The following is a 12,831-nucleotide window of genomic DNA, read 5'->3' as shown; positions in this document are numbered from 1 at the left end:
TACTTTGGGGATCATAAAACCTCTGAAGAATGTGTCCTCCGACACGCTGTGAGCGAGAGCCATTGGAACAAGGTCTACATATCTCATGATCTCATAGACCACAGCATTTGTGTAAGGCATTTGGGTCCTGTCAGAAATTCCCGGCATCCTGATTGAACCAATGACTGTATCTATTTCCTTCTGGACCTTTTCTGCAAATGGAGCAAATTTCAACAATTTATACATCTCTTGTAATAGCTTCACATTTCAAATCATAGTAAATGTGATTTTATTAATTATTATTATTATTATTATTATTTATTTTTTTATGGTTTATTTATGGAGCACTGTTAATTCAATGGTGCTGGACATTATATTAATCCCATGGTGCTGTACATTATATTAATCCCATGGTGCTGGACATTATTATATTAATCCCATGGTGCTGGACATCATTATATTAATCCCATGGTGCTGTACATTATATTAATTCCATGGTGCTGGACATTATTAGATTAATTCCATGGCGCTAGAAATTATTACATTAATACCATGGTGTTGCACATTATTATATTAATTCCATGGTGCTCTGTACATTATTATATTAATCCCATGGTGCTGTATATTATTATATTAATTCCATGGTGCCGGACATTATTATATTAATTCCATTGTGCTGTACATTATTATATTAATCCCATGGTGCTGTACATTATTATACTAATTCCATGGGGCTAGAAATTATTAGATTAATACCGTGGTGCTGCACATTATTATATTAATTCCATGATGCTAGACATTATGATATTAATTCCATGTGCTGGACATTATTATATTAATTCCATGGTGCTGTACATTATTATATTAATTCCATGTGCTGGACATTATTATATTAATTCCATGGTGCTGTACATTATATTAATTCCATGGGGATGAACATTATTGTATTAATATCATGTGCTGGATATTATTATATTAATTCCATGGTACTGTACATTATGATATTAATTCCATGGTGCTGTACATTATTATATTAATTCCATGGTGCTGTACATTATTATATTAATTCCATGGTGCTGTGCATTATTATATTAATTCCATGTGCTGGACATTATCATATTAATTCCATGGTGCTGTGCATTATTATATTAATTCCATGTGCTGGACATTATCATATTAATTCCATGGTGCTGTCGATTATTATATAACTTCCATGGGGCTGGACATTACCATATGAATTCCATGGGCTGTACATTTTATTCATTCCATGATGCTGGACATTATTATATTAATCCCATGTGCTGGAAATTATTATATTAATTCCATGAGGCTATACATTATTATATTAATTCCATGATGCTGGACATTTCAGAGTTTATACAGTACACAAAATATACAAGACCAATACAATACTAGCAGTGACCTCGCAGGGCTTACAATCTATGATATCTGCGTGTTCTTATGGATAATATCTAACACAGAGTTATTCATTTCCCCTCTATATTAGACTGGAACAAGGGACAAACAAAATTACTTATTGGTCATACAGATATTGAAATTTTTGGCATTTATTAGCAAAATGACTTGCAATAAATCGCAGCTTCCAAGATAACTCCAAAGCCCTATCATAAGAAATCCCAGAAGAATCAATGTAGGATTTTCCTGTTTAGCCTCACATATAAGGGTTGCTCAGGAATCCTATTTATTAATTGGAACATAAGAATGGGAAAACTAAAGTTTTTAGGGTTTTTTTTAATAGATTTTTTTAAAATCACTTTTTAACTGGGGACCTTTTGTATTAGGACCAAGGAACTTCAAGTTATACCCCTAACTTTCCATGTCATATACATTTAATATGACAACCCATTTAGGCTGGGAGACTGAGCTGATGGTTCGACCTAGATTTAGGAACTTCTAGTTAGGAAGGGAAAGGGGTCAGAAGTTCCTTCCTCTGTCAAGTGGAGGACTTGGGACTTGTCTCTACTTCCCTATGAAAGGCGGGAGCAGGGGCGTCACTACCGTGGTAGCAGCAGTAGCAGCTGCCACAGGGCCCGGGCCATTAGGGGGCCCGGTGACAGCCGCTACCGCTGCGGGTTTTTTTGTTTTTTTTTTAAGTCCGTTACGGGCCCTATTCACTTGCCGATCCTGGCTGGGCCGGGATCGGCAAGTGACACCGCGGGGCCCACAGAGGCTATCGTTATACTCGGGGGTCTTTGCAGACCCCCGAGTATAATGACCGGCGGACCGGAGAGGTAAGGGAACATAAAAAACAGTGTTACTTACCTCTCCACGATCCTGCCAGGCCTCCGTCATTCGTGTCTGACGTCTCTGACGTCACATGACCCAGGCCAGCTTCCCGGGTCATGTGACGTCTGACGTCATTAAAGCTGGACAAGAGCGGCGGCCGGCAGGAACAGGTAAGCAACTGTCTCTGTTCTTTTAATGGTTTTAATCCCCCGGGTCTCCGATTATTATACTCTGGAGTCTTTTCAGACCCCAGAGTATAATAAATGTTTATAGGTGTCCACAGTGGGACATATGGGGACACTATAGGGGTTAATACTGTGTGTGTAGGGGACACTATGGGGGATAATACTGTGTGTGCATTGGACACTATAGGGGTTAATACTGTGTGTGCATTGGACAATATAGGGGTTAATACTGTGTGTGCATTGGACACTATAGGGGATAATACTGTGTGTGCAGGGGACAGTATAGGGGTTAATACTGTGTGCATTGGACACTATAGGGGTTAATAATACTGTGTGCATTGGACACTATAGGGGTTAATACTGTGTGTGCATTGGACACTATAGGGGTTAATACTGTGTGCATTGGACACTATAGGGGTTAATAATACTGTGTGCATTGGACACTATAGGTGTTAATACTGTGTGTGCATTGGACACTATAGGGGTTAATAATACTGTGCATTGGACACTATAGGGGTTAATAATACTGTGTGCATTGGACACTATAGGGGTTAATACTGTGTGTGCATTGGACACTATAGGGGTTAATACTGTGTGCATTGGACACTATAGGGGTTAATAATACTGTGTGCATTGGACACTATAGGTGTTAATACTGTGTGTGCATTGGACACTATAGGGGTTAATAATACTGTGCATTGGACACTATAGGGGTTAATACTGTGTGTGCAGGGGACACTATAGGGGATAATACTGTGTGCATTGGACACTATAGGGGTTAATACTGTGTGTGCAGGGGACACTATAGGGGTTAATACTGTGTGTGCAGGGGACACTATTGGGGATAATACTGTGTACAGGGGCCACTAATGGACATAATACTGTGTGCAGGGCTTACTAAGGGACATAATAGAGTGCGGAGGAGGGGGTCAGTCGAGGTCTTCAGCATCGGTTTGGGGAGGGGGGGCCCCATGTCAAAAGTTCGCCACGGGGCCCCGCCATTCCTAGTTACGCCACTGGGTGGGAGTAAAGGTTAGGAAATAGAGCTAGATTTCCTGGTTAGACTGTCCCTAGACCAAGTACAAGTCATGAGATGGGGGTAATCCCTGCTCACTTTGGTGGAAGTTGCGGGAGAAGACTGTGAGATTAATATTGTATAGACCTTATACCTACAGCCCTTTTGTTAACCATAGATCAGCAGGGCAACCCCTTTTGTATCTGACACCCACAACCAGAGCACTGTAGATATAATGTGGATTAAGAGATGAAAAGCACACTATATGGTGGAAGACTGTACCAACAAGGGAGACTGACCAGGAAGCTGCAGCCGATCTCCCTAAGCACCATACCTCCATTAGAAGGATGCCTGTGTTGACTTGTTTCTCATCAGTATATAGGGTTGAGCCGATCTTGAGATTTCAGGATCGTTTTTAAAATCCGATTTTCCGTTCATTTTCCGATCATTTGAACCCAATCCCGATCCCAATCCCAATTCCAAAGTTAATGCAATTCAATGGGATTTTTTTAATGATCGAAGATCGGATTTTAAAAACGATCCTATTCACTACACAGTATGGAGTATTCCACGCTGTATAGTGATTGAAAAAAAAATCCCCCGGCCACTCCCTGTTCTTCTTGCTCCTCTTCTCTCTCCTTCACATGCCTTCAGAGCACCGTGCGCACCCTGCCTCCCAGGCTAGTGTTAGAGATGCTGGGAGTAGGCGGGGCTTGTTGTGGCTTAGGAGAGTGTTGGCGGGGAGATGTGAGTGCATCACTGACATCTCCCCTCCCAGTACCCGCCCATACTCTCCTAAGCCACAAGCCCCGTCTTCTTGCAGCATCTCTAACACTAGCCTGGGAGGCGGGGGCGCGCACAGCGCTCTGAAGGCATATGAAGGAGAACGTAGAGGAGCGAGAAGAACGGGGAGCGGCAGCGCTTCTCTGCAGGTAAGTTGAGTGATCGGTACCGGAATTTCATTCCCGATCTTTATTAGGCAGGATCGGAACCCGATCACGACCGTGATCCGATCTTTTCCGATCCCGATTGTTCAACCATATCAGTATACCATTCATTTAAAACACTGTGTCGTGAGTCTGATTCTTTCAATTACCATTGGGGGCACTCCAAGCAACATCAGGCTCATGGAGACTTACCACTTTAACATATCGACGGGCAACACTACCACCACCATCAGACCCCCAGTCAGCCCCCTCAGCACTGCACCAGCCTTTGAGGCGTGTCGGAGGGCCTAATAGAGAACTTTTCCACCATGACCAGAGTTCCTATTACACTCAACCTTCTTACCTTCCTCTTACAAATTTGACATGCTATCTATCATGGTTCATTAAGCAGACAAGGAGGTCATTGTTACCCCATGATTTTGCCACAAGGGGAAGTGAGGATGGGTTTTGCAATGTGCTGTCCGACATTATGTAACCCTCTTAGGCTAGGTGCACACACCACATTTTTTCATACAAATCTGCCACAAGAGTTTTACCTTCCTTTCATTTCAATGGGAAGCAGGCGCTTATTTTTTGGGAGCTGAATCAGCTAGAGAATAAAAAGCGCCATTCTTCGGTAGAGATGGCGAACCATTTCTTTATGATCTGGCTTTGACCCAGTATCCCAAATTATTAGTTTTTCTTACCGAACACCTGTGCATACATCTTGGACAAACTAAAATGGTCTCTTCAGATCCCAGAATATAAAAGGTGGTGGGGCCAGGGAAAGTAAAAAAAAATATACTCCCCTTCCCTTTTCTCTTTTGGGCCTCCCTGCGGTATTCATAGTGGTCACAGTGGACATATGGGTATGCCAAGTATCATAACTAGAGATGAGCGAACAGTGAAATATTCTATAGTCTATGGGGAAAAATGCTTCATTTCAGGGGGTCCCACCATTCGATTCAGGAGGGTCACCAAGTCCACTATGACACACCAGGAAATTATGCCAACACCTCTGGAATGCAACTGGGACAGCAGGGGAAGCATGTCTGGGGGCATCTAACATGCCCAAGTCACAGTTTTACCCCAACATCACAGCCTAACAACTACACTCTATCCACAGTAAAAAAAAAAAAAAAAAACACTATTAGGCTGCCTTCACACGGAGTAACGCCGGGCTTGTAAAAGTCCTCATTCACATCCGTACACGCAAGCACTGCGGAAGGCTCCCGAACACTTCCCATTCACTTCAATGGGAGCGCTTGTAACGCCAGCTTTACGAGCGCTCCCATTGAAGTGAATGGGAAGTGTTCGGGAGCCTTCTGCAGCGATCGCGTGTACGGCTGTGAATGAGGATTTTTACAAGCCCAGCGTTACTCTGTGTGAAGGCAGCCTTAAAGGGGGAAAATACTTGGAAACCTTCTTTCCTCCCCAATTGGATGGACACAAACCCAAATTTTAAGCTAAAGAAACATTACCAAGCACCCTTTAAATCACGTTGCCCATGACAACCACAGATGGAATAGGCAATGGGAAATCCTTCACTCCCCACCCTGAACTGTTATTCTGGATGTGTGTGTGTGTGATGTGGTAAGACCTTCTAAAATTCACTTTTCTGGCCCTTAACATGAGCCCTTCTAAATTAAGTTACAGGCCCTTAAACTGAGCTCCAGCAGAGATTGAGGCCCTTCAGGTGACTTCAGCCTTCTACCAGCAGAGTGTTAGCCCCTTTAAAATTGTTAGCCCCTAAAATGGTGGTTCCAGAACTATCACTCTCATTGTGTTGGATTGATGGACCCAGACATTGACCTTGATTTTGATTGGGAAATTGATAACATTTTGGCATCAAGTCCTGGGGGTAACTTTTATTTAGAGAACTGCAAAGGGGGAGAATTGGCTGCAACCACTACTAGCGGTAATGGTCCTCTAATATCGGACTCTATATTACCTATACAGGGTTCTGATCAGGTGTTAATTGTCCAAACAACATGCTCCAGTACTTTACATGTAGATCAGAAACCACTTTCCCTTCCGACTCCAGATTTAACCAAGCTTCACCATCATCATCCTGCTGAGATGGAGCCACTAAAGGAAACCTTGCCTTCCAAGGCATGTCCTGGAGCTGCGACTGAGCCAAATCTAAACACAGAGTCCTTTGGAACTGAACAAAATTCACCAGCAGTTTTTTTGGCTTTTAGGGTGAATTGAGCCTTGCACCAACACGTGTCCCGTAACATCAGGCAGGCCCTAAGTTCTGCACTTTGCACAAAGTTCTACTTGACCACTGACGCATGGACAAGTGCATGCGGCCAGGGACGCTACATCTCAATCACGGCACACTGGCTGAATGTAGTTGAGGCTGGGACCGGGTCGCAAACTGTGGCAGCCTGCCTTGTCTCCCCGCCCAATATTCCTGGCAGGAGTGCTGAAACACCACCCTCCTCCGCCGTTAAATTAACCCCAGCTATGAGCTGGAAACGCTGCAACACTGGCATGGGGAGGTGTCAGCAGGTCGTGCTGAAGCTCATCAGCTTGGGGGAAAGACAGCACGTTGCCTCCGAGGTGAGGGATGCCATCCTGGATGATATGGCAATGTGTTTTTCCTCGCTGCACCTGGGGCAGGCATTTGTGTCGTCTGTGATAATGGACCGAACCTGGTAGCGGCTCTGTAGCTTGCCAGCCTCCAACACGGTTCATGCCTGGCCCACGTTTTCAACTTATTGGTGCAACGGTTTCTAAGAACATACCCCAATTTACACAAGCTACTGGTTAAAGGGCAGCACTTCTGCGCCCACTTTGGCTAGTGTACAGTAGCTGCTGCTAGCCTCAATACACTCCAGCAATGCCTACATCTTCCCAAAGCACCAGCTGTTGTGTGAGGTCATTACACGCTGAAACCCTAGATACCATATGTTGAGCAGGGTGTGTGAGCAGCAGAGACCTTTGATGGAGTTCCATCTCCAAAACCCAAGGGTTCATCAAATTCAGCTCCCTCAATTTCTGCACCATGAGTTTCCATGGGTGGCAGACTTATGTTAAATCCTATCCCATCCTTTCCACTGGACAAGAAACATTAGCATGCTGTGAAGTGGAGAGAGGTATAGTGTGGGAGAACCGCTATTTTTCCCCAAGACTGTTGCAGTATGCACAGGCGTTTAGCTTAGACTGGAGTAAAATTCGGGTCAGTCCTGCAGGGCAATCCATTCCAGGCTTGGAAACAGACCAGCAGAGCTCTGTAAGTAGCACAGGTGTGCTGGTTAGTGAGAGAGAGGAGAGAGACTGAAACACACACTCAACCAGTCTGGGAAAGCTCTGCCAAAAAGGACGCTGTTACAGGGCCAGATATGTGTACCCCTTGTTTACTTGTGAACCCTGTTTGTTAGTAGGTCAGCAGTAGGCTAACCCCCTGGTTAGTGAGGGAATAACTCATTTAGTAAGCCACTTTAGAGGGCGTAGGTCTTTCTTTTCATTTGTTTTTTTTTTGACATGCTGAGCTGCTGAGCCGCACTACCTGTACCTTTAAGCTTGTCTGCTGCAATCAAGACTGCTTTTGGGAAAGAAACCAGAGCTTCTGAATCCCCCATACATCACAATGTGCTCAGCACAATTCCTGATATGACACCTGCTTTAAGCAGGGTGCAGGGTACAACACAGACAAGGCCCGAGCACCAGGAACAGGTGTTACAATGGCTAGCGGATAATGCTTCCAGCTGCTTTTCCACTAGCCAGTCAGCCACTACCTGCAGTCGTGTTCATACCCAAGAGTCTGACCCTCCTTCGTCCAACATGCCCAATCTTCCCAACAGAGTCATCCTACCCTTGCCCCCTCCCAGGATCTCTTTTCGGATCCTTTGATTGTCTCTCCCTCTGTTGAACCACTTCCCAAATCCCAGGAGCTACGAGACGACTTTGTGTGTACTGATGCCCAAGCACTGGAGCATCCGCCATCACCTGGCGATTTTGTGGTTGTGGACCCGCAACCAGCATTTTCCATCCTCAGTGATGATGTGACACAGTTGCCATCAGGGCAGGCTGTTGTCATGTGCGGTTTGCAGTAAGAGGAGAGTGAGCAATTGAAAGCTGAAAAGGCCTCCGACCCTAAATGGACAGGGGTGATGTCTAGGTGCAAAAGCAGTGTATATGTTGAGGCAAGTTAAGCAGGAAAAAAAGTGGCTATAGGCAGAGGCATGGACTGGGGGGATGTTTAGGGGTGAAAGCAGTGTAGATGTGGATGCAAGTGCAGCAGCAAAAAAGGTGGCTAGAGGCAGAGGCATGTCCAGAGGCAGCAAGGTCAAAGATTTTCCATGTACTAGCCACGCATGCAAAACTCGCCCATGTTGCCAGACTAATTCCTCCAACAGGCTAACAACTGCCATCCGGTCCACACCCACCAGGGGCACACTCTCCAAAGTCTGGGACACGTTAATGGCACCCCCTGGCCAAAGTACCACCACTGAGGAGCCTCGTGTCACTAGGAGGGACAAGTACAGGCACACGTAGCGGGAGTACCTGCATGACCACAGCCCTGTCCTCTCCGATCCCTCTGCGCCCTACATTTGATGGGTCTCCAAGTTGGATTTGTGGCTGGAACTTGCGCTCTATGCATTGGAGGTCCTTTCCTGCTTTGACGACAGCGTACTATTGGAAAATGTCTTCAGCGCAGCCGGTAGCATCATTACGGATAAGCACAGCCAGCTGTCAGCTAACAGTGCTAGCCGGCTGACGTTGATCAAAATGAACAGCCCCTGGATAGACCCATCATTTTCATGTCCAGCAGTGTCAAGCACCCTGACATGAAGTTTGATGTGTGTGCTCACCCTCTTCAACTCTTCCTCCTCCTCATACTCCTCCACCATCAGCCTTGCACAATTCTGCTCCTACTAGGCTCAATCCACCCTAATTCCCCCAAACTCTGCTGGTTAGAGGCTCAATCCACCCTGATTCCCCCAACTGTGCTGGTTAGAAGCTCATTATAAGTCATGCGAAGTAACACACTGGCACACATGGCTGACTTCATGTTAGGTTGCTTTTCAAGAGATAGTTCACATCATGGAGGGCAAACAATAATGGATTTTTGCAATCCTCGACCCCCGGTATAAGTTAAAAAATCTCATCCTTTGTTCTGGTACAGTAGAGGAAAAAAATCGCACAAATGATATGTAAATATGGAGGCAGGCTAAGCAGGAAAAAAAATGGCTAGAGGCAGAGGCATGGACAGGGGTGATGTATAGCGGGGAAAGCAGTATAGATGTGGAGGCAAGCTAAGCAGGAAAAAAGGCTACAGGCAGAGGCATGGACAGGGGTGATGCCTAGGGGCGAAATCAGTGTAGGTGTGGATGCAAGCGCAGCAGCAAAAAAGGTGGCTAGAGGCAGAGGCATGTCCAGAGGCAGCAAGGCCAAAGATTTTCTGTGTACTAGCCACTCATGCAAAACTCACATATGTTGCCATACTTATGTGAGATCTTTCCGTGTCTTTGAGGAATCCACCAAGAGGGTCAGCTGTGACAACACACTTATGAGTGTAACAATCCTGCTCCTGTGTGTGATGCGAGAATCCCTCATTGCCATCATGGATAACACATTGTATGCTGAGGAGTCGGGCATAAGAGCAGAACATACCAGCAGGATAGTCAGTGCACACTCCTGTCCGCTTCACAGCGTATATTGATGGGGGAAGAGGAGGATGACAAAGTGGCAGATGATCTCATTGTCACACAGGAGGCTAGCGTAACCCCCTGGCCAAACTACCGCCACTGAGGTGCCTAATGTCACCAGTTACATGACAAATTTAGTGTGGTTTGCACACTTTTCAAGTCTAAACCGAGTAGGGGCTCTGAAAATAGCAACCTTACCACCTTTTGTGTGCACTGTCATTTGGAAGGCAAGCCCTGGGCTCAGTGGTAGAGAGCAAACGCAGGACAATAGTCGCCCGGCGTTGCCGACACTGTCTCTTCCACTGTTTACAGTGCTGGTGCTGCAGTCCAGATCACCAACTTGGACACCTACACATCTGTCTCTGACACTTTGGGGAGTTCACCCTCATCCGCCCTTTTTGCCTGCACCATCATGCGCCTCTTCCCAGCCACTCCCCATCTCCCAGGCGTTTCATTGCAGGCAGAAGTACAGCGCAAGCCACCCACATGTCCAAGCCTTCAACGGCCTCATCTAAAAACTGCTGGCCCTGGAGATGTTGGCGTTTCTGCTTCTGGATACTCAGGCCTTCCGTCACCAGATGGCAGCTGGGGCACCTCCATACGCTGGGCCTAGCCATTACCCCTTTGCAACCGGAGAAATCAGTGGAAACAGTTGCAGCTTTCTGTCCTGCTTGGAGCAGCTTTAAAAAAGCTACCGTATATACTCGATTATAAGTCGACCCGAACATAAGCCGATCCCCCTAATTTTACCACAAAAAAACGGGGAAAACTTATTGACTCGAGTATAAGCCGAGGGGGGAAAATGCATGACATTCTGTTTGTGCTCATGTTAATCCTAGCCGGCTTCAGGCCTATATGGTAATATTCCAGATGTCACGTGGTCTGGGATATTACCATATAGGCCCAAAGCCTATTAATAGCCTGTTACTTCTAGCACAGGCTTTGGGCCTGTATGGCAACAATGGTCATCCGTACACTGTATGACAGTACAACGATACACAAGGATTTGGGCCGATAGTCCATCACCCAATGTTTGATGAAGTAATAAATTCTTACCTTGGATATGTGGATTTTGTATCATCAACAGGAGACTGAACTGAATTGTATTCATCGTAGTCTCTGTTCCAGCTACAAATAGCTCAAAGGCTGTAATAACCAAGTTATCTTCATTGAAGTCTTCACAATTCATTTTCTCCTCCTGGAATTCAACAGTAGAATGAAAATTGTCCTTCAAAATAGCCTGAAAACTATCACTTAACTTATGTTCACACTGGTGTTGGAGGCTCCATCTTCATTTCCATCAGATTTGATGGCCACGATGGAGCAGCAAGGACTTGTTCAACAGGACGGTAACCCTGAGGGATTCCCTTCGCACCCATCGGAAGGTGTTATTACCTTTTTTGCCTTTATGAGGAAGCAGTCTATGAAATCTCGTGGAGAGTCTGGATCCAGCGTCTTCTTGTGAGATTCTATTTGCTCCCTGATGAAGGATTTCAGGCCTTCACAGTCTTCAAAGACCTTTTGATGAGCACCGGGAAGACGCTTCATGATGCTTTCAAATGCAACATATACCTGTGTGACAGAATTTATCAGAAACGTAGGGCTTGAGGACAATTTGCATTGAAATGCAGATGTGTGGCCGTCGTTAAAAAACATGGCCGTCTTGTCAATATAGCTTTACCTGGAAGGGTTAATTCACACATCCACTTTACATGGACATGTGATGTCCATGATAATCAGACCACAGGATAAGAAGAATGGGAAAACGGATTGTAAAGATAGTGGACCTCAAATGGAGCCTGACGGACCGTTGACTATAATGGGGTTCGTCGAGTGCCAGTTGGATTTCCATTATTCTAACTAAACTCATGGGCTGAAAAAGTTTGGATTAATGACGGACTAGTGCCAGATGGGTGCCCAGTGTAAGACAAATGTGTGCCTCCAGAATCGGCAAACCATTGTCACACAATGGGGTTCATCTACTATTGGAAATCTGGGTATGTGTTACACATCTATGGCGTATGGCCTCAGTTTTAGCCAAAAATGAACCATTTTGTCTCTTTATACAACAGTTGGAGGCGCAGAACCGGGCTCAAGGAAGGTCAAGGCAGGATGGATCGGCCCATTGGATACACTAGAACTCACTTCAGATGTCACTTGTAGTTGACGTCTACACCAGTCCCTGGCTCGTGTAGCTTTCAGTTCAGGTAAAGCATAGGAAACACCAGTGTTAATAAATTCTGCCCAATGTTGTCAGTAAAACAGGTTTTAGCAACAACATCCACTAGCAGCCAATATCTAAGGTGCCATCAAGACGTGACTGCCATGGGTTACCCAACGGGCATACTATATACCTCAACCAAATCCTAGGTTTGCCTTTCACACCACCCTGACCATTCAGTATTCGCTTCAATAGGAATATACATAATAACACTGACCACTCCTAGGGGAGTTCGGATAAAGTTAAACAGATTATTTATGACGTTCAAGAACTTCAGAAAACTCTTGTCCTCGTAGTCCCATCTCCTGCCAAACACAACCAAGTTGATGACGTTGTTCACTGCATATCCAAGAACAGTATGAGGGTTAAATGCTTCACCTGGAAAGAAGATAAAACGCCATATATCATCCAGGAGACAGAGAAATTATACAACTTATTATTACAATACTGTTTAAACTTGGCTTCCATTCCCCCCCCCACCAATTAGCTCCATACTTGTCCAAGAGGTTGTAAGTGGTACTGCAACTCCTCCTCATTCATGGCCTTGGATACGGCAGCCTTAATCTACTTATATTTCCATGTATGGGGATGCATAGGGTAT

The 12,831-nt window shown here is 45.2% G+C and overlaps 1 protein-coding gene across 1 annotated transcript in view; it reads right to left on the bottom strand.

Annotated features, from left to right (window-relative positions):
- The window catches only part of LOC142210260 (cytochrome P450 2A13-like), a 40,770-nt gene that overhangs the window by 2,414 nt on the left and 25,525 nt on the right, over window positions 1-12,831 (bottom strand). The window contains exons 4-7 of the mRNA XM_075279313.1: window positions 12,448-12,608; window positions 11,405-11,581; window positions 11,066-11,207; window positions 4-191 (exon numbers count right to left, since the gene is read on the bottom strand). Coding sequence (XP_075135414.1) covers window positions 4-191; window positions 11,066-11,207; window positions 11,405-11,581; window positions 12,448-12,608 — 668 coding nt within the window. The remainder of the gene's footprint in view (window positions 1-3; window positions 192-11,065; window positions 11,208-11,404; window positions 11,582-12,447; window positions 12,609-12,831) is intronic.

Source organism: Leptodactylus fuscus, chromosome 6 (genome assembly GCF_031893055.1).
Source record: "Leptodactylus fuscus isolate aLepFus1 chromosome 6, aLepFus1.hap2, whole genome shotgun sequence".
NCBI classification, from domain to species: domain Eukaryota; kingdom Metazoa; phylum Chordata; class Amphibia; order Anura; family Leptodactylidae; genus Leptodactylus; species Leptodactylus fuscus.
This window is presented reverse-complemented; position numbering and strand designations above follow the sequence as displayed.